This window comes from Nannobrachium achirus, assembly GCF_963921795.1.
Source record: "Nannobrachium achirus genome assembly, contig: SCAFFOLD_318, whole genome shotgun sequence".
Lineage (NCBI taxonomy): Eukaryota > Metazoa > Chordata > Actinopteri > Myctophiformes > Myctophidae > Nannobrachium > Nannobrachium achirus.
In genome coordinates, this window is record NW_027664968.1 from 44,984 (window position 1) to 67,804 (window position 22,821).

A 22,821-nucleotide genomic window follows, 5' to 3' on the forward strand; every position below is an offset into this window, starting at 1 on the left:
AAGACTCAACCTATCTACATTGTTCATGGATGCAAATAAGAATACATGGGTCCATTTGGTTCCATTTGTACACTCTGAAGAGGTATAACCTTGCGTCACCAGGCTTTCTCGGGGGAAGCCTGGTATTCGTTTACAACAATCTTGTTTTTGACAGAAAATTTAGATTTAGTTTTAGTCATAGTCTTTTGAATAAAATGTCATTTAGTTTTAGTCATAATTTAGTCACCTGAAAAGTTTTAGTTTTAGTCGAGTTTTAGTTGACTAAATATCATAGGTTTTTAGGCAACTAAATCTACAGTTGATTTAGTCAACTAAAATGTATTTTGGCAGGCCTTGATGGCAACGCGTGGCGCTGCGACGCGTTGTGAACTTAAATCGGCCATTTTCAGCTCACAACACCTGAAAGCAACCAAACATAATGACTCTCTTCTCCACTAGTCCCTCCCTAACGTTTAGTCTAGTTTTTATTTTGTTGACGCAATTGTCAATATATTTAGTCTTAGTTTTAGTCATCACAGCTTAGTTTTAATTTCCTTTTTATTTAGTTTTCTTCAGTGAAAAAAACATTTTTCGTCATAGTTTTAGTCGACAAAATCAACACTGGTTTACAACAAGTCGTTTGATCCGGTCTAGACCGGATGGCAGAAGAAGCGGTGTCGCTTTGTCTTGGTTGGTAGTCTGCATTAAGAATAGCATTTCCCTGTGTATAATAAAGGCAGACACACACTAAATAGTATCTGCTAAGTACACTCGCATTGATATATTTCTTTGCATTTAAAAATAATAATCAAGACTACACTGCATCCAGTGTTGTTGGGTAGGCCCTTAAATAATGGTGCCATGGAATGCGGGGAATCAGTTTGGGTTACAACAACCAATTCCGTTTTTAGTCCGTTTTGACTACAAAATTGCATAGGACGCCATCCGCTCCCGACCGGATCAAAGCCCGAAATGTGAAGCCATCCCAGGCTAGATAGAACTGTAAGTGTCCATTTGGTCACACAAATCATGTTTTGGGGTGAGCATTCGGCACAACTGCCAATCAGAGTGACTGTACTGGCCAACACTTTTGACCACAACTAATTGTGATAGGCTTCACTCTATGCTATGACAGCTGCTGGGTTCTGCTGGGGAAACTGGACAACAGGGGCATTTGTGCCAAATTGACCCCATAGACAGTCATTTGGGATCAATATAAGTAGGAAAATGAGCCTAGAAGTGATTTAGGGCAGAGTTGTCCTTTAGCTTTAAGGCTCTGCCTTTGTACGGTCAGCCGGATACAGACCGCATTGATCGCAGTACTTGCACACTGGTACCGATTACACACTGGTACCGAATCTGTACTTGGTATCGACCAGAACACAAGTGATGGGTATCGGAATCGGTAAGAAAAAGATTGTTGTATCAGCACACAAAGGCGACACAATGGCTGAACTTACACTTGGTTGCATGCTGTTAATAGTGGCGTTGCAGAGCTTGTAGATCTGCTATTTTCAGAGCGCAACCGAACATAAAATGCCTTGTCTTTTAGTTCTACTTTTAGTTCTTCAGTACTATTCTGTTTTTGTCAGTGAAAAAAGGCAGTCGACTAAAGTTTTGTCCTAGTTTTAGTAGGGGTGGGCGATATGGAAAAATACAATATCACCATATTTTCCCAAGCTGTATCACGACAGACATCTTATCACAATTCGTTTTCATGTTGGTTAGTATGGTTATTTTTCAAGTTACTTTACAGCACAACCACCTACAAGGTAACAAAAACTAAAAGAAAAAGGAGTAACAGACCATTTAGACCAGTGGTCCTCAAAGTGGGGTCCAGGGACTCTCTGGGTTCCTTTTGCTAAATTGACCCTTAACAAGTATGTAACTCTGACAGTATACAAATGAAACCAAATGGACCCGTAAGGGTCCATTTGGTTTCATTAGTACACTGTCAGAGTTAACCAAAGTATGAGAACTACTGATTTAGACCAAAATGCAGGTTTAAATTGAATTCTGCAGTGAATCTCTGTATTACCAATTCAAAAGGATCTTTTATAAGGCTCCCTCATTGTATCACGATACATACGATATCTCTGAAAAGGCATATCGTGGAGACATTGTATCGTCTCAACGACATTTATCACCATATCGCCCTCCCCTAAGTTTTAGTCTACGAAATCAAACGCTGATCTGCTGCTATAAGCCTGCTTCTCAAATGAAAAGAAGTTGAATAAAACAAAGATAAAATAATCTCCTCACGGGGATGAAGAGGATGCACCCCAGCAGGGTACCGGTCAGCGCAGCCTTGACGATCTCCTCGTAACACTTGGACCCGGCGCTGTGGCCCTGGAGGAGAGCTGTGATGTAGAAGGTCATCTCTGTGATGGAGCCGAACGTAGCGTTGACCACCGCTCCCACCGCAAAGTTACTCTGAGCTGAGAGGCTGGGAACAGGGACGTGCAGAGAATGTTAGAGAGGCAGGGTCTGACATTTCTAAAAAGGGCCTTTTGGTGAAAATGTCAAAAATAGCAGACCTCCAAGCTCGCGACGCGTTGTGAGCTTGGAGGTCGGCTATTTTCAGTGCTTGATGCTACACAGCGAGGGCAATTCTTTCAACATAACATGCTGCGTTCAAGTTCAGGAGAGTTTGGAAAAGGCCATTCTTTTGAACGCTGGGGGAAAGAGGGGGAATTTGCATTTCTTTAACCATAGTGAAAACTACATTCATGGTCTGGAGAGGGCACTTTTTACAGACGGATAAAAGCCCCCTTTGATCCATGTCCATGTGTGCCCGTGCCTGGGACATATAATAAACAATTCAAAGTTACTCTGAGCTGAGAGGCTGGGATGCACAATGTACAATTTAGGCATTCAGCAGACGCTCTTAATCCAGAGCACAAGCACAATAATGTGCTTGTGCTACAAGGTAAAACATCAAATGCGTAAAAGCTAAGTACCTCCTTTCCCTCATTTATTTCTGACAAAAACATTTCGATTAGAACATACCGACATCAAAAGTCTGGTTATGTCATTGTTCAAAATAAAACAGGGATTCACTAAGTATTTATCTCTATTCACGGTTGTGATGGTCAGATCGTTTGACTATAATTGTGGCTTGTTCAAATTCAAGTCTTTTTTTGTGAATAAACATATAGCAATAATAAGTAAAAGTCTTTATACTTCAATTGTGAATTCCATGCACAGGCAGCAAATAAAGGCCCTTAACATGCCCATTGTTCCAGTGACCCACCACTGGGAGGTGCCACAGGCCTAACATGGTGACCCAGTAGACCAGACAGTCTTTACCTCCTCAACCAACCAGATCAACTTACATTCTGAGTGTCCTATCAATGAACCCCCCACCCCCTGGTACTATCCCAGTTGGATGTGAATCCATGTGTAAGGATACAGCATTTTGGACGTCCGTTGCAGCCACTCTCTTTCACCTGGCTCTGCATGGGGGGTCCCCAAATTATTTTGGGGGGTCCGCAGATGATTAACTTGATGTGAAACATTGTTTTCTCACTCAACAGTAAACAAACCGACATAAAATTTAAGTGTATAGAGGATATCTGCACATTTCTAAAGTGACAATTTAAGGACTTTTTAATACCTCTAAAATGACAAATTAAACATTGGCCAAATTGTCAAATATTAGAGGCAGAAACTGTGAAAATAGCCGATCTACAGTGCATGCTCACAATGCCATTGTGAGCAAGTAGATCTGCTGTTTTCACAATAGAACCGTGTTATACAAAATGTAATACCTCAACTCTTAGTGCTCGTCAGGGTCCCAGTTAAAATATGATTATTTTGGGGGCTGTGGCCTGAAAAGGTTGAAAACCACTGAACAAAAATCAGACACACAAATCCAGTATCTGTCAGCCTTTAGTAACGTGCATTTACCTGGCTGGCAATGCCCATTCCTATGAAGTAAAGACTTTACCTGGCAATGCCCATTCCTACGAAGTAAAGACTTTACCTGGCAATGCCCATTCCTATGAAGTAAAGACTTTACCTGGCAATGCCCATTCCTACGAAGTAAAGACTTTACCTGGCAATGCCCATTCCTACGAAGTAAAGACTTTACCTGGCAATGCCCATTCCTACGAAGTAAAGACTTTACCTGGCAATGCCCATTCCTACGAAGTAAAGACTTTACCTGGCAATGCCCATTCCTATGAAGTAAAGACTTTACCTGGCAATGCCCATTCCTACGAAGTAAAGACTTTACCTGGCAATGCCCATTCCTACGAAGTAAAGACTTTACCTGGCAATGCCCATTCCTATGAAGTATGACAGAGGGATGATGGAGGAGATGGCTGTGGCGAACTTCAGCTCTGGACTGGTGTAAACGTTGCCACGGTCCATGTAGCCGATGATCAGTGTCACCACGACCAGAAGCAGCATGTCTGGAGGACACTAGAGTTATGGACTAGACACCGGTTACACCATGGTGGAAAAACTACTCACATTCTGTACTTTGTTTTTCAAAACATGGGTTTACAGTTTATAGTTTACAATAAGCAGGTAATACATCAATATAACAATTTTGCTGCCATTTTAAACATAGCTGTAGTAAGCAGCTGCCAAATTGTCCTTACCTTTTAACGTGGGCACGAGCACGCATCGTGCACAATCTGTGCGCGACTCATCTAGTAGACGTGTAGACTCGGTGACAGCTTTCGAATAAAAAAAACCCCATTGAAATAGATCATAATCTAGGCGTGTAGAGACTGGATCAAAGTTTCCAAACGCAAAAATCTGATTGAATAACGAGCTTTCCATCGCCGAGTAGCTTCCTCTTCTGTTACAATGTAAACCAATGGAGGCGGGACTATGGCCCAGGCTCAGACCGGATACGGAAAGCTATATCCGGTCCAGACCGGAAATACGGCAGGATACAGTTAGGGGGCGGGCCTAAGACTCCAAAGCGGCCATATACAGCGATCCTACTTTTAATTGTTTCATAATGATTAAAGCTAATTACATTTCCGGGAACGACAGGCATCACAGAGAGGTACAGCGGGAAATCAACGGTTTCGACGGGGATCGCAGAGTATGAGTTAATAAGCAAGATAATATGTCAGTACATCAACAACAATATAAAAATGCATAGGAATATCAATCTAGAATAACATTAACATAAGTAGACCACGCACCTAATCAGTAAAAAAAACGTTTCTAAAACCTAAAAATGCTATCTAGCTTCATGTATGGTCATTGAGGGAAGGGGAGTGTTTCAGTAGTGCTATGGGTTTAGGTGGAGTCTGAAGAGGTGAGTCTTCAGTCCACGGCGGAAGCTAGGGAGTGAATATGTTGTTCTAAGTGCGACAGGGAGTTTATTCCACAGTCTGGGGGCCAGGAGAGCAAATAGACCGTTTGTCAGCCTTCTGATTGGTCCCTGAGACTCCCTGACTGGCCAACCAGAAAAAAACATTCACTTTTTGCTATCGGGGGTGGAGTTTGTGCAGTGGAGAATGTTGCTTCAGGCTTTCAAAAACTGTCCGCAGTGCGCGACACGGAGATCGGCCGGTACGGTGATAGCGACGGCAAGCGTCAAGCGATCTCGCTCATCATAACGAATAAGCTTCAACAAACTAGTTCACATGTACCTTATCAATGGTCTAAGAGTCACGATTGGGTACATATAATTTAAATGGGCAGAATTACGAAAAGCCAGCCTATTATGTGAGGAGAAACATTCTCTCTGTCCTCTTCCTAGTACCCAAGATGCAATGCGCTTCTCTTTCTATCTCTGATCCAGAGGATTAAACTAATTAAAACATTTATTTTTCGGGGGAAAACTACTGTTTTGCTATGTAATTACTGTACCTTTTTCTTCCCTTTTTATTAATATCACGTAGATGTGTTTTTTGTGGTACTTTATATAGCTGTAATGAGGCTATGAAGGGAAAAAAAATCCCATCCACTTCCACTATAAAATAATCTGCAAAGAGGATTCTGTCCCACTGGGATTAAACACATTAAAACATATATTTTCGGGTAAACCCCCTGTTTTGCAATGTAACTACTGTACCTTTGCCTTCCCTTTTTATTAATATCACCTAGGTGTTTTTCCTTTGGTACTTTATATAGCTGTAATGAGGCTATGAAGGGGAAAAAAATCCCATCCACTTCCACTATAAAAACAATCTGCCCAGGGTTAATGTCCCATCATAGTAACAGGGCAGAATGGGGCGGGATTTACAAAAGGGTTTATTGTCTAGGACGAGTGGAACCCTCCCCTGGATTTAGGGAGGGTTCTGTCAGCATCCCTGTGGGTTCATATTTTAGATTGTAATTAAATAAAAGAAAAGTGTTAACACTAATTACTTAAGTACTTAAGTACTGTACCCAAATTAACTTTTGAATTATTTGTAATTTACTTGAGTATTGCCACTTTCCAATACTTTAAAACCTCCCCCGACAAACCAAACTCAGCTTCTTCTATGCAACGGTAGAATCTGTTCTCCTCTATGGTAGTGAATGCTGGACCCTGCAGCCAACCCTGCAGCAGTCTCTAGACGGGTGCTACACCAGAATGTTACGTGTAGTGCTCAACATCAGCAAGAGTACACGTCACCAACATGAATCTGTATGCTGGAATATTAAGGGTGAGTGATAAGATATAGCAGCCAGGAGAATGAGACTAGCAGGACACTGCCAAAGACACCAGGAGCTGCCAGCCAGTAAACTGGTGCTGTGGGAACCAACACATGGACACCGCTCACCAGGACGTCCCACACTAACATATTACGTGGATGAACTCAAGAAAGACACAGGAGAACAAAGCACCAAGGAGCTGACAGGATGTATGGAGAACCAGGATGACTGGAAGCCATGATGGAAGGCTGGTCTGAGGACCACCTAGAGCAGGGGTCTTCAACAGGGGGTCCGTGACCCCTAGGGGGTCCGCGAAATTATTGGTTAAAAAATAAATAAATAAAAAAAATGTTTTTTTTTTGTTTGTTTTTTACACATTTATGTAAAAAATAAATCATGATTCTATCCATTTTAAATAGCTTGAATACATGATTACTATGCAATTGACAGATTGTTGATATTATTGACATTGGTTCTCAGTTAATAAGTAGTATGTTTAGAAATGGTAGTGGTACGGCCCACCCTGCTCGCTGTAACTTGTACATGTTTAAAATAAAAAATATGTCGTAGCCCCGACCCCCCCACTCTACGAGGTGGTAGGGGGTCCCTGCTCCATCTCCCCATCAGTTTGGGGGTCCCCGGCCTGAAAACGTTGAAGACCCCTGACCTAGAGAGAATACTTTTACTTCTACTCCACTACACCTCGGATCCAAACATTGTACTTTTACTCCATTACAATTATTTGAAAACTTTAGTTACCAGTAAGACTCCCTAATCGGGAGATAAGCTAGCATAGTATTAGGGCAAAATGTGTAGGAGCAGTGTCCAAAAATGTGTTTTAAAAAAATTCGCCTGAAGGTGGCGCAAAATGGGACAGATCCATGTTGATGACATGAGTGTAGACATACTGTGTACCGATTTGCGTGAATTTAGGGCAAAAATTGTAGGAGCTGTGTCCATAAATGTGTTTAGCAAGAATCAGCCTCATGGTGGCGCTAGAAAAGGGTCAAGTGAGAATTGATGGAGGTTGTGGTTTGGCAGGCAAGGAGTGTGTATGCAAAATTTGGCATGGAACGGGGCAACGGTTGCGGAGGTATGAGCAGGGCAAAAGTGTGACGTGTGACGTGTGACAGACTGATGGACTGACGGACAGATGGTCGAGGTTTTGATAGTAACTGCCACCTGACGGTTGCAACTAGTTACCAGCTTTCAGATATAAATTATAATATTAAAAACATACATACATATGACTTTAGCCATATTTTATAACTAGGCTATTTGAACAGCTCACAGGTATTTCTATATGGCTGTATTGATACTTTTACACAAGTAAAGCATGTGAGTATTTTTTCCATCACTGATTGTAGCCTGACTGCATTCATTCAGTCATTCTGTCATGCTATACAAGTCCATTAGCAATGCTTTCTGCTCAGTTCATTCTGCTGGATGTGGGGGTTGGGGCAAATAGCTAAGGCCAATGAAAGTACAGAGAGGGGGGGGGGGGGGGGCGCGCTGGCCTCGTGGTCAAGGTGCATACCACATACTAGGCTATGATGCCTGCTGGCGTCGCCGGTTCGATTCCCAATCCGGACGACCTTTGCTGCGTGTCATTCCCCATCTCTATCCCCATTTCCTGTAAGTCTACTGTCCTGTCAAATAAAGGCATAAAAAGCCCACTAAGAAATTAAAAAAAAAGAAAAAAGTACAGAGATATGGAAAATAAAAAACAGCTTTGTTGATCTGATTGATTCTAGATGGTTCCAAACTACTTGTAGAAACCGCCACATTTCAGAGAAAAACAACAACAAATCGTTTGGGTTATTCTCAAGAAAAGGACTCGATTTAGGCCATTTGTTGATCTGTTGCCAAGAAGAAATCTTTGTGTGATAGAAACCTTCTATTTTTTTAATATCAACCACTTGAACCCTAGCGTCCATAATATATTCAGAGAACTTTAGCCAAAAATAGCCGATCTACAAGCTTTCAACGCCTCGCAGCTTTTCGGCAAAGAGGTTTGGCGTAGAGGGGAAAAAAGAGAAGACTAAGCGGCATGGAGTTTGGAAACGCTAGTGTAGGCTATACGCTATGTGCGTTGGCTCTCGCCAACGTGCCTGGCACTTTGGCTGACTGGTCAGCGTGCATACCTGGCAAATCGGGGTCCCGGGTTCGCCTCCCGACGGTGACGCTACATTGGTGGCAGCGGTACAGAGGGGAAGTATTAATCCCCGGCGGCGGTGTAGGCCTGTCCGGCTAGTAGTCGACGACTGTTCCCCCCTGAGTTGCGTTTGCACCCCCCGGTTTCAAAGTCGATCTTAGATCCTGGCCGGCGCGAGTGGTCGCGCTTCCAGGTAGAGGGGACGACTGTAGGCTATACGGTATGTGCGTTGGCTCTCGCCAACGTGCCTGGCACTTTGGCTGACTGGTCAGCGCGCATACCTGGCAAATCGGGGTCCCGGGTTCGCCTCACGGCCGTGACGCTACACTAGTTTGGAACTCCTACCGATTCCTCACTCCAACTGACTCCTTGGAGGTGAGGTATCTCAAGTCTCGAGCAAGCGATAGATAGAAAAGCATAGATAGAGGCATTGGCTGATGACGTATAGTAGCTACCCTAACCTTTGGTCAAATGGATGCTTGCCAGACTGAGAAGAGAAGTGACAAACGTAATGACTGAGCATGGTTAAAATGAGACCATTATCAGTGTAGAAAAGGATACTGAGAGCGAACATGTGGATTCCCTGGAAGGTGTATTTATAGTAGTACACATTAAAGGCGCGGTAGCAGCACAGGATCACCTTGGTTTCACATCCATGGAGCTGCAGAAAAACACAACACACAACACTCATTTTACACTAAGTCACATACAGTATTTATTACCCATGGATTCAAGCTCAAATAATATGTCACGACCGGAAAAAAAACGAGAAAAAAAAAACAAAAACGATTAATTTAAGGAATGTCTGTCTGTCTGCCGTCTGTTGTCTGTCTGCATGCTGACATCACTGATACTAAACAGTGTCACCGCCATGGTAACAGCCGCATGCTGAAACAGTGCCCAAATTTGGAGATGTCTGACATCACTGACTGACGTCAGCCCATATTTGGAGATGACCGACATCACTGATACTAAACAGTGCCCAAATTTGGAGATGAAATCAGGACTGACATTACGGTTACTAAACAGTGCCCAAATCTGATACACCCGCATGCTGAAACAGTGCCAACATTTGGAAATGACTGACATCATTGATACGTTTTAAATGAGTAGTTCACCCCTTTTTTATTTTTTTATTTTTTATTTTTATCGATTACTAAAGGCTTTATCATAGTCTGAGGTGAAGCGTGATCACCTCAACTTTTAGGTGATAAGCTATCTCCTAAAAATGAGATGGAGGCCATCATAGTCATGGTGAAGTCCTATCTAAAATGCATTTGGGTCTCCATCCGGAAATCAATGGGGTACAAACTCCTTATCAAATGATTGGCAAGGACTAGTAGTTAGTAAACAGCGGAGGCGGTACCTTCCTGGGTGTGTGGATGTGGACGTCCTCGGGGGGCAGCAGCAGCACGGTGGCCAGGGTGCGGGCGTTCATCTTGGCCACAGGGATGGTGAACACCAGCAGCCAGGAGAGAACCATGGCCACGGAGTGGACCAGGACCAGCACCGGGTAGCCGGAGAGGAGCCACAGCAACGTGCTCACACGACACTGCAGAGAGGAGGTTAGGGTTAGGACGTTAACACTGGAGGGATGGGGGACATGGTGGGTTAGGATGTTAACACTGGAGGGATGGGGGACATGGTGGGTTAGGATGTTAACACTGGAGGGATGGGGGACATGGTGGGTTAGGATGTTAACTCGTCCACTAGATGGAGCCCAACTCCTGCTCAATGGCCGGAATATAGCCTATTGACCAACGCTGTAGCTGCGCAAGCCCTGCGCAGCCATGGCGTGTGCAGTGACTTTCGTGTGTGTCATCACTATGCGCCGGAAGGCCTTGGCTTCCATTACCTCTAGGCTAATGTTATTGTTAGAAGCACATTTTCCCCCTTGACCAAGTGTTTTCTTCCATGTTAAAGGATTAACAGTAAGGACTTCATGTACGTCGGGCTGGGCATTTCTCCCCAAGCAGTGCCTTGGGAGAACCAAGCTCTCGGCAAGGACAGCATGGAACATTGTGGGAATGAAAAAAAATAAAAAAGAGAAATCTGGGCAAATGTGAGAAGTTTTGTGATACGTTTGAATGTCAAATATAATGTGCTCAATAAAACAGATATTTTTTTTAAAAAGGAGCACATGTTCCGGCTACTTTGCCGCGAATAAAGGCTGTGCTCTTCCAGAAAAGCATAGTTTCAGAGAAAATGGGCTTCAAAGTTGGCCATCTGCATTGGATTACATTGAATAAATCGGCGGAATATGACGATACTAACGTTAGTAAACGTAGGACGACTCGGTCGACTCGGACGTCCTACGTTTTCAAGAATCAGCTCACGGTAAGGACAGCATCGCTTGCCGACAAAAGAGCCGAAATAGTTCGGGATCGGCACTCCAAATTGTGTCACTAGCCGACAAATAGAGCCGAGCTAGTTCGGGATAGGCACTAGAAGAGTTAACAGGTAGGTGGACACTTGGAGAAACTTGTTGTGAGCCTGATAGTTGCCCAAATTACATGGTAGGCTACCAGGCAACTAGTATGTGTTTGAATGTTGTTTGAATGTAAGTTACTAGAAGTTTGCGGCCCTTTGGGCCGCAAAAGTCTAGAGTTCAGGCCGCTGCGCGGCCCTCACCGCCATGTTGCGGCAGTGTGGTGTGTGTAATGGCCAAATATGGGTAAAAAAAAAAGTTTTGAAAAAAAAAGTTTGTTGAGAAAAAAATGTTTTTTGAGGAAAAAAAAGTTTTTTGAGAAAAAAAAAAAAAAAAGGTATTGGTGATGCGATGAAGTGGTACGGATGTTACTGCCATTGAGGTGAAAGAGAAAAGTGGAAAGTTGTGAGCTAACTATTAGCTATTTGGCTAACTGTTTCCGGGTCGACTTGAGGCTATTTTATACAGAGGCAAAATATGAGGGTAATAACGAATACAACTGTATACAGAGGTTTGGAAACGACATCTTGCAAAGGTGACATGGGTGTTTGAATTTTTAAGCTATATTTAGTACATATGTAGTACATCTTGGCCAAGTGGTTTGGTATTTAAGTTAGCGATACATGACCCGGAAGTAGATCACTTACTCTTTTGTAATATAAAGATAAGTTATTGACATGAAAACTGGACTGAAATGTTTTGGCCACTGTGTTGAAAGTCTCACTCCCTTTTTTATCTTTTGTGATGTTATATTCTTATCATATACCGCTAGTTATGATTTTAATTGCAGTTGGGAAAATGTTGTCGGGTAAAGGGGGTACTTGGATACAAAAATCAGCAATAGGGGGTACTCAAGTAAAAAAAAGATTGAGAAACACTACTCTAAGGTATATTAATGACATAGTTCAATGTTGAGAATGGGTGGTTCTCCCCTTTAAAGAAATGGTTCAAGTGAACTATAAAACAAACATGGGTAAATTCTCTTTCCACTGCACTGCCACCAAAGAGTGGAATGCCCTGAAACCATCCCTTAAAAAATGTGGATCACTCACTGTTTTTCACCAAAACGAATCTTTCAGGAGGCCAAAAGGGGAGGTAAAGTTACTTTTCCCAGGGAAAGGTGATGATGAAAGTATTACCCTTAACCTGAACCGCATCCTAACACCTTCCTCCTAGCCTGGGTGCCGTTCCGCGATTTGTTTCGTCTCTCCGCTTCACAGTCTGGAAATGATTCAGTTGACTCGTATTTCTGAACGTCCGTTGCGACGTAGCGAGGTCGTTGCTGATTGGATGTTGTTCCAACGAATCAGAGTAGGGTTAGGGTAGCTACGTCATCAGCCAGCCAATACACACTGATGTATCTGTCCCGCCCTGCACCACAGACCAATCGGAAGCCGCGGTGGCTGGAAAGCCGCGTTCTATGTCCCACCTCCCCTTGGAGATACGAGGCTTTCCAGACTGTGAAGCGGAAAGACAAAACAAGTCGCAGAACGGAGCGAACAGCCTGGCACCCAGGCTAGTTTCCTCCAGCCAGGGACCAGTAAAGGTTAATCTCTGTATAGAGAACTGACAGCATCCATTTCTTAAGCTGTTCTGGGAAAAGCATATTATTCACATCTTGTTGGTTCTTCTCTCACCCAGTGATGGGAGGTCTTCTTGTCCTGGGGTGGTGGGGGGACGGGGATGACGACAGGGACATCCAGAGGGACAGGTGAGGACACAGAGACGGGGGTGGAGTCCTTCACTCTGTCCAGGTCCTCTCTGTCCTCTGTGTCCTCCTCTTCCTCCTCTTGGAGGGAACCACTGGTTGGGACCTCCTGTCCAGGGACGTGCAGAGAATGTTTCTTTTTTTACATACAATAAACATACAATACATGTACTGTATACATTCACTCATATTCACACACACACACACACACACACACACACACACACACACACACACACACACACACACACACACACACACACACACACACACACACACACACACACACACACACACACACACACACACACACACACACACACACACACACACACACACACACTTACTATCAAAACCGGCACAAACTGTCAGTCTGTCTGTCTGTCTGTCCGTCTGTCTGTCACACCTCACACGTCACACTATTGCCCTGCTCATATCTCCGCAACCGTTGCCCCGATCCATGCCAAATTTTGCACACACGCTCCTTGCCTGCCAAACTACAACCCCCAGGTCCCTGGGGGACCCCCAGATGTAAAAAATGACCAAATGTGCAAAAATGACCAAATGACCACCCCAACGGGGGCGACCGTAGGTCGCTTATCTCCACAAATAGGGCACAAATTTGTTTTTCCAAAATCTTCCTGATCCATGTTGATGACATGAGTGTAGACATGCTGTGTAGTGATTTTCGTGATTTTAGGGCAAAATCTGTAGGAGCAGTGTCCAAAAATGTGTTTTTAAAAATCGGCCTGAAGGTGGCGTTATATGGGACAGATTCATGGTGATGGGATGAGTGTAGACATACTGTGTAGCGATTTGCGTGATTTTAGGGCAAAAACTGTAGGAGCAGTGTCCAAAAATGTGTTTTAAAAATCGGCCTCATGGTGGCGCTAGAACAGGGCCATGTGAGAAATGAGGGGTGGGGTGTCCGCGTTGCCTTGGCGGACGAATAGGTACCGGCCCCGGCTCTCCCGGACCCTCCTAGCCCGAGTTACGGCATTTTATGTGAGCTGCAGTGGAGGGGGTCCTCCACTGGGGGCGCCACCACTTCTGCATCCGTTCTGGAGCACCAGGAGTCGGTGGTCCCCGGGAATTCCCCGTGAGCAGCCCCGTTGGGGTGGTCATTTGGTCATTTTTGCACATTTGGTCATTTTTTACATCTGGGGGTCCCCCAGGGACCTGGGGGTTGTAGTTTGGCAGGCAAGGAGCGTGTGTGCAAAATTTGGCATGGATCGGGGCAACGGTTGCGGAGATATGAGCAGGGCAATAGTGTGACGTGTGAGGTGTGACAGACAGACGGACAGACAGACAGACAGACTGACAGTTTGTGCCGGTTTTGATAGTAAGTGCGACCTACGGTCGCAATAATAAAATATATAATATGTTTTTCTTCCAATTTTTCTTCCCTTTCTTATCCATATGTTGTTATTACATTTAGGTAGCTGTCTCCATGGCACCCACATACATCCCCCAAAGTTGCTCAAAATCACTCACGTCTACCTCCAACTATAACTATATACAATACATGTCAACCTCTCCAGCCCGATGGAATTCATGAGTTCCTGGTGCCACATCCTCAATGTTGTGCAGAGAATGTTAGAGAGGCAGGGGCTGACATTTCAAAAAGGGCCTTTTGGTGGAAACAATCGAAAATAGACGACCTCCAAGCTTCCCAGGTGTTTCGTCTAGGAATCACAGTTCCAGGGGGGGGGGGGGGCTTACCCAGGCTTTTATATGTTTTCCTTTGAAACAAACCGCTGGGTTCCTGAGACTAGGTTCACAAGCTCACAACACGTTGCAGCGCGACTCGTGGCACATAAGGGTTAGTGAACTAGCCTGCTTCCAGACCATAGACCCCGCCCACTCTCAGAGTGGACTCTTTCTCTGGTCTGGAGCTTAGTACAGGAATCGGTTTTTATTTTCGGCTACTCCAATGAGCGCGGGTGGGGGTGGGTCTAACGAATATTCAATCCGCGCAGCAGTTGAAACGATTCAAACGAAGTTCACACACACAGGCAGGCTGAGGAAGGCACACACACGCGCACGCGCTGATTTCACCAAGCTGTTTATGTTGATTACATGTTTCTGGTCGCAGTTCTGTCACTGGCACAGACAGAGACATACACACAATCACACACACACACTCCGCGACCTTGCGTCGCGTCCACCGTGCGTCTCGATCACCGTACGTCTCGATCACTCGCGCACGGATGCGCGCGTGCACGCTCGCAAAAAGGTCCCTCCCCCGTAAATCACTTATAATCAGAGATGGGAAAAGTACTCACATTCTGTACTTAAGTAAAAGTAAAAGTACTTGTGAAAACAACGACTTTGGTAAAAGTAAAAGTACTCATTCCAAATAATTACTCAAGTAAAAAGTAAAAAGTATGTGCTTTGAAAAGTACTTTTAAAGTAAAAGTAAAAGTATTTTTACCGTATATTTCTAGAATTTGAAGGATATTAAAATTAAAAGATCCCCACCAAACACGTCTATGATTTGAAATCTAAATGTCAATTGACCACCAAGTAGTCCTACACCATTATGACTGGTGTTAAAATACAGATAAGGTTTCCTAATAAAAATGTTGTTTTCATTGTTCAATTATAATTATAATACATCTCACATCCACAGACAGACAGATTTCTGACTGTTACTGTAAGATGTTTTGCATGTCTGTCACTGGACCCCAATGTAAATAAGCCATACTGTAGTCGTGCTTTTGCTATGCGAACTGCTATTGATTGATTGATTGAATTGTATTGTATTGATTGATTAATCAAGTATTCAATCAATCAATTCAAACACACGCATGCATGCAAGCGCATGAGGGCACGCGTGCGCATGCCGCGCACACACACACACACACACACACACACGCAAAAGGCTTTTGCGAGGCAAAGATGACCGAAGCTACAGTTGTGCAGACTGCAGACCATTTTTTCCACACAACTTGACAGAATTACTACTTTATCTAGCTTGCCCGTTTCAAGGCTACACTTTATCCAGCATGAGTTAAAAAGCACTGCCACTGACTCACCTAAACTTCGGAGCTTCAAAAAGAACGCATTTCCAACGCGTGGGCATTATGGCCAAAGTCGTGTGTTCATAATCCAGAGTTATAGAATCCACGTGAATCGTGTTGACATGTTTGAAAGCCACGACGAGATGAATGGTTTACACAGCATTGTCATGATGGTAGAATTAAACCAGACTCTGAAAACCGCGGATTTCAAAATAAGAGCACAAGGTATGAGGCTATTATGTAGCCTATATGATTAGTTTTATTTGTTAGTCTACTTACAGGAAGTAAATAGACCGGTGCTTGCCCTCCCTTGCCTACTTGACACAGAGTGAATCTCTCACTCTGGCCAGCAGCAGAGCGTCATCGCAGCCTGTATGCATGATGATCAAGCGCTCTAATCATTTTGTTTGATCTGCCACGCATCGGCGCAACATTAACATACCGGTATAAAACCAAAGTAGCGAGCCTGTTTTGAAAATGTAGCGAAGTAAAAGTACAGATACTTGTGTTAAAATGTAACAGATAAAAGTAAAAAGTACTCAGAAAAATAATTACTCAGTAAAGTACAAAGTACTGAAAAATGTACTTCGTTACAGTAACGAAGTATTTGTACTTCGTTACTTCCCATCTCTGCTTATAATAGGGCACAGGTTCAGACTACTGCGTGAGCTGAGTCTGAGATCAGGCTATTAGTGAACCACATTAGTTGGTGAACCAATTGGGAGCCGGCGTTGGATTCCAGCACAAAGTGTATCGGCCCTCTAGTCCTTAGAAGTGGCCCGGCTCTACTAGGCTAACTAAAACTAGACTAGGGTTAAACTAAAACATTTCAGATTAGACTGAAACTAAATGGAATTCAAAATAATATATATAATAATATACAAAATAAATAATAATAATAATCAAAGTGCACATCTTTTCTGTCCAGTGGATAACTCATGTCCAGAACTGTTACTTTTTACATTCAAAATATCAAAAGTAGTAGATCTACAAGCTCAGACACAAACTGTATCATGCATGGGGGGGGGGGGGGGGGGGAATCAAACTAATACTGTGTAGTTTATTAGACCATCAATAGACCAATCCACACTGTGTAGTTAGGGTGACACAGTTATGATTAAGATTAGTCCATGGATAATCATAGCTGCGACATCCTAACATAATCCATTCAATCATGGATTATGATTAGTCCATGAATTGAACACCAAAGACCTCCGACATAAACAAGACTGTAAAACGACTTAATTTAGGCAGGGTGTTTTAACTGTACTTGTACTGTACTACATTTTTGTCTAATAAAATATTCAATCAATCAATTGATGATGTCTATGATCTTACCTTTTGTATGGACTTCCCAAACGGCCATATAAAGTAAAAGGTCAACTTCCAACACAATTTACCTGGGAAAGGAAAAGGAGGAAAAAGCATGCTTGCAATCAGCTTTCATCGCCTGATCGAAATCTTTTGAGATATTTTCATAATCATACATTTTCAAACAAAGCCTTTCAGGCTTGTTTACGAAGCCTAAAAGCCAAGGTGTTGTGAGCTCTGCTATTTTCAGCAAAGACATTTAATGTAGAGCCAAAACAGAAGAGACACTCGCATAGAGCCCTGAGGGACACTGGTCAACCATAGGGTATCGCTGTGGGAAATCAAATGTTTCCTTGATGGATTACAATAGTTTATATATGAATATTGTTGGAAATCCCTCTGGGAGAAATAGGGTTTAAAGGTAGGGTAAGTGATCTCACTAAAGTTTCAGTTTTCATGAAGGTGACAGGCGGGAGCCTTCCTCCAATCATGATCAAGTGGGGGCAGGCCTTGATGTATAGGCCCGCCGCCACTCGACCATGATTGGAGGAAGGCCCCACTCTTTCCTGTTCGGAGGAGAACTTGTCACCCAACGGTTTTTGAAACTGCTTCTTTCTCCTCACTCGAGATAAGGCTGAAGTCCAAATGTGGACCAAACACTCTATAGCAGTGTTTCTCAAACTCTCTAATTTCAAGGTCTCCCATTAACTCTGACAGTGTACAAATGGAATGCAAGAGTTACAGACTTGTATGGGTCCATTTAGACCCCCATAAAGGAACCCACAGAGTCCCTGGAATCCACTTTGAGAACCACTGATCTATTAGTAACCAGTACTAACAGAACATTTGAATTAAATTAAATCACTTACCCTACCTTTAAGTGGTTAAAAGGTAAGGTTAAGGTTGTTACCATAACTCTAGTCTCGCGAGGCCAGACTGTTGCCTCTGCGATTTGGGCAAATGCTCCCGGCATACAGTCTGGCAAATGGAAATAGAAACGATGAGTGCGAGATAAAGAGGATGTGACGCAACTGCTCCCTTGGTGCAGTAGCAATAACATGTCCTACTGGAAGCGTTATGTCTTCTTTCAGTATCTTTCTCTGGTGTTATTGGTGTTACATCCATGATGTTTACAAACGTTTTCTAAAACTATACATGCATAACAAGAATATGCTGCTCGAATGACTCTGTCTGTGCGAGTGTGCTTCTGTTAAGTTTCCAGTGGGACTACAGTTCAGTGCAGCAGTGGCTACTTCTGATACTCACCGTTCGGGAGCTGCCGTTCCAGACTCTATATAGCATTCAGAAATTGTGGAATAGTTGTCTGGCTACGCGAGACTACCATAACAGGGCATACGAGCGGAGTGGAGCGCGAGCGGTGCGGGGAACGGAGCGAGCCGTTTTTTAGTTGAGCGTGAGCGAGCGACTTTTATAATGGGTCTGAGCGCAGACCCTCCTCCACTCCGAGCCGATCCTGTTGGGGCCGCGCGCCGCATGTTTCCAACAAAACAGTGGCGAGTGGACAGCTCTCCAAGTCTCCATCAAAGCCGAGGCTTACGTTACCGCAGCCATTTGTGTTGGGAACACACTGGCTAAGGAGAAAGTGTTTCGGACATGGTAGCAAACTACTTTTTTGACTCTGATTGACGACCCTGAGCGGAGCGTGGAGCGAGCGCGGAGCGAGAGATGCGAAAATCAAGTTGAGTGAAGGAGCGGCGGGGAGTGGAGCGGCCTGGTAAGAGTGGGACAAGAGCCTTCTGGAGCGCGGAGCGGCTTTTGTCACCACCACCCACTCGTGTGCCCTGTACCATAAGGAAAATAAAGTTAAGGTGAAGGTTGTTAAAGATAAGATAAAGGTTGTTACCATAAGGAACATAAAGATAAGATAAAGGTTGTTACCATAAGGAGCTCCACAGATGCTCAGGAACATCAGAGGACAGAGCAGCAGGTAGACCAGAGAGACCCACCATCCAAACATTAACACATAGACCACGTTCCCAAAGGACACCACAGAACCTGGATGGAAACATTATGGACTCATATGAACTACTGTAACCTGCACACAAACATTATGGATTTCATATTAATTAACCTGGACAGGCAAATTATTGAATGAATAATTGCGACTGCCAGGTCGCAAGTTACTATGAAAAGCTACACCGGCTGTCTGTCAGTCCGTCGATTTCTCACATGCCCCTCTTCAAGCGCCACCATGAGGCCCATTTTTGCAAAACACATTTTTGGACAGTACTACAGATTTTGGCCTAAATCACGCAATGCGGTACACAGTATCTCTAAAGTCATTTGAAAATAACCCACTATTTCTCTGGAAAACATATTACTCAGCCTATGTAGCAGCTGGAAACACAATACCAAAACTATTTTACACCTTTGGCTTTCATAGCAAGATTTCAGAAAAAACTGACTACTGAAATGTGTACTCGGCCTGAGGGGTAAAAGCACAAAAAATGTGTACACGTCATAATTAAGCAACACAAAAGAGTAATACAGAAAGAGGGCAGACGGATCTGCCTGAGGATTCAGTGTTCACAGTAATACAGAGAGCAGACAGACCTGTCTGAGGCTTGACGGTGTTCAGGTCACAGTAGAGCTCTTTGACCACGGCCGAGCGGTTCTCCATGGGTCTCTCAGTCACATGACCTTTCCACTTCCTGAAGCCAAACTGGGAGGAGAACAAAGTTCACGCGTTTAGAGCAGGGCTTTTCAAACTGTTTTTAGACTCAGGGCACCCCTGTCAAAAACGTTTTCATCCCATAAATTACACTTTTTAGAATCTTACATCATATTACGTAAATATGCACATCTTTGATGCGGTAGGCTATGTCACAGAGAAATATCTGTTTCAGAACTGACTGGAAATAAATGCATACTTGGCATTTAACCACTTGAACCCCTGCACCCCTATTCTGGGGGGGTGCATCTCTCCACTCCGACATGTCTCCTTTCCGACATGTCTCCATTCCGACACTAACCCTATCTCTAACCCTAACCCTAAACCGAACCCCCATGGGAGTGTCGCCACTCCGACAATAAGAAGTCAATTTCGGAGTGGCGACATGTCGGGTTAGGAATGGAGAGAGCCTCCCATTCTGTGGGGGGGGGGGGGTGTTCACCAAAAATAGACGATCTACAAGCTCACAACGCAACAACGTCGCGTGTTGTGAGCTTGTAGATCTGCTAGTTTTTGGTGAGATGAGAGTTGGCTGTAGAGCTAATCAGGTCTGTTTTACTAAGCATAGTGAAGTGATATTGATGAATTCCAAATTATTATCAAAGTATTCTGAGGCACCCCTGGACTGGCATCACGGCACCCTAGGGTGCCACGGCACCCACTTTGGTAAAAAAGGCAATAACAAACCTAGCCCAGCCTCCCCTGACCCTTCTTACCTACTGTATATATTTTTTGCACTGTTTATTTTATTTTTTCTACTTTTTTTTTTTTTACTATATCTACTGCATAGTAATGTGTTCTATCCGTCTGTCGTTCAATGTTATATGAGATACTTCAATGGTTTCCTATGGAAATAAGCCTAGTCTTTTCTAGGATCTCCTTTTAGTTGACCTTGTACCAGTGAACTGTACCGTCATGAAACTGTACCTTTTTCTATGCAAACTTCTAATAAAGTCTTCAATCAATCAATCAAAGACATAGCCTGGAATCCAGACTGATTCGTTACGTTCGGCTGACTTTCTTTTCTCACTTTGCTTCTCAGTCTGGCCAAGGTCTCTTACTCTTATTCGACTCGTATTTCCAAACGTCACCAACTACGTAGGCAAGTCAGGACGCGACTCGAGTGTAAAATCTTCCGAATTGAACAACCCCCGTTGTCAAGGTCCCTCGTGCCAATACAGGGCTCCAGACTAACTTTTTCACAGGTAGCACTGGTGCCACCTACGTTTTAATTAGGTAGCACCATCAGAAATGAGGTAGCACCATATTTTTCTTTGTCTAGCGTATTAGCGTGGTATTAATACATAGCCTTATTATACTGATGACAGTTGTGTTCATTTCCATACCATAAGCCATTTCAATTTGCCTTGATGTAAAGATTGACAATGACCCAAACTTGATATTTGCTAAATATTTTAATCTGAACTTTAGGTTTCTCTGCATGAGCAGCAATAAAAATAGGTCAGCACTAAGGCTGTGTGATATTAGGAAAGCCTTTGATATTCAATATAATGTTGTTGAATACCCCGATAACAATATGTCTCATGATAAGTAAAAAAAAAAAAAGCTGTAGCCTAGTTTTTATGTATTTTTGCTTCAAGTTAATATTTGCAAACTAAAGACATTAATTCAAGAAAGATTTACAAATATCTCGGCTAACAAAGGCAACTTGCACAACGTAGACTAAATGCAATAGGCCTGCTTTCATGCAGGATGGAAAAATGAAATTGTCCTTATGGTTTTAGAGTGAGATACTGGGAAGTAAGCTGCTTGATATCAACAGAAAACGTTCACTTGGACACACACACACACACACACACACACACACACACACACACACACACACACACACACACACACACACACACACACACACACACACACACACACACACACACACACACACACACACACACACACACACACACACACACACACAGAACAGTTTACAGCTGCCGTTCATTTGAGCTAATTGGCTATGAAGTGAGAAGCGCATTTTGGGCACTGAGGAACTTAACGAGCCACAGCCGTTTTAACGTAACGGTGGAGCGATTGCTGATCAATAGCTAATCTAATAGCAAACAAACAACCTGTGGATTATAGATTATCCAGTTCGAGATGACAACAGAAAAAAGCCTGGTTATACAAAGAAAGGTTAGTATATATGTGATATCTATACAATGTGAGCGAGAGAGAGAGAGAGAGAGAGAGAGAGAGAGAGAGAGAGAGAGAGCGAGAGAGAGAGAGAGAGAGAGAGAGAGAGAGAGAGAGAGAGAGAGAGCGAGCGTGAGTGAGAGTGTCTGTCTGTCTGCGTGTGTGACCCACCACCGGACCGACGCTAGAGGGTGTGTGTAGTACTGTGTGTGTATGTGAGTGAAAGAGTAGACCCTCCAGAAAAACGCGGGCAAAAATCCTTGATTATGCGGGCTAAAATCCTTGATTTTGCGGGCAAAAATCCTTGATTATGCAGTGAATTATGCGGGGTTTTTGTGTGAATTTATGCGATGACAATGCGAAACTATGCGAAATATGCGGGAACTTGTGAAAGTTGCGATTAAATGCGAAATTATGCGAAATATGCGGGAACTTAAAAAACATATTTATAGCCTATGTACTGTACAGTATATATACATATTATAATAAAAATTGATAACTATTAATTAAACCACTTTAATATACAGTACACTGGCTATTTGGAAATAGACAATCTACAAGCTCACAACATCACTAAGTAGTCATCAAAGTAGTCAAAACACGAATTTAAGGGTCCTTGAGTGAATTGAGAAATGCAAAACAGACTTTTTTGACTGCCTTTCATTATTTTCAAGGCAAAAAAGCAAACCTCTGTCAAATATCTGCAATTTAATTACCTTAATGGGCTACATCAAGGCAAAAATAATTACCCTATGGCCTATG

General features: G+C 43.3%; 1 protein-coding gene across 1 annotated transcript in view; it reads right to left on the minus strand.

The window, feature by feature from the left end:
- Positions 1 to 22,821, minus strand: part of LOC308280690 (uncharacterized protein) — a gene marked incomplete at both ends in the record, with an annotated part of 56,799 nt that overhangs the window by 31,241 nt on the left and 2,737 nt on the right. The window contains 7 exons of the mRNA XM_080755010.1: positions 2,242 to 2,425; positions 4,253 to 4,394; positions 9,305 to 9,404; positions 10,110 to 10,295; positions 12,809 to 12,988; positions 19,078 to 19,229; positions 19,788 to 19,896. Of these exons, the coding sequence (XP_080611136.1) occupies positions 2,242 to 2,425; positions 4,253 to 4,394; positions 9,305 to 9,404; positions 10,110 to 10,295; positions 12,809 to 12,988; positions 19,078 to 19,229; positions 19,788 to 19,896 (1,053 nt within the window). The remainder of the gene's footprint in view (positions 1 to 2,241; positions 2,426 to 4,252; positions 4,395 to 9,304; positions 9,405 to 10,109; positions 10,296 to 12,808; positions 12,989 to 19,077; positions 19,230 to 19,787; positions 19,897 to 22,821) is intronic.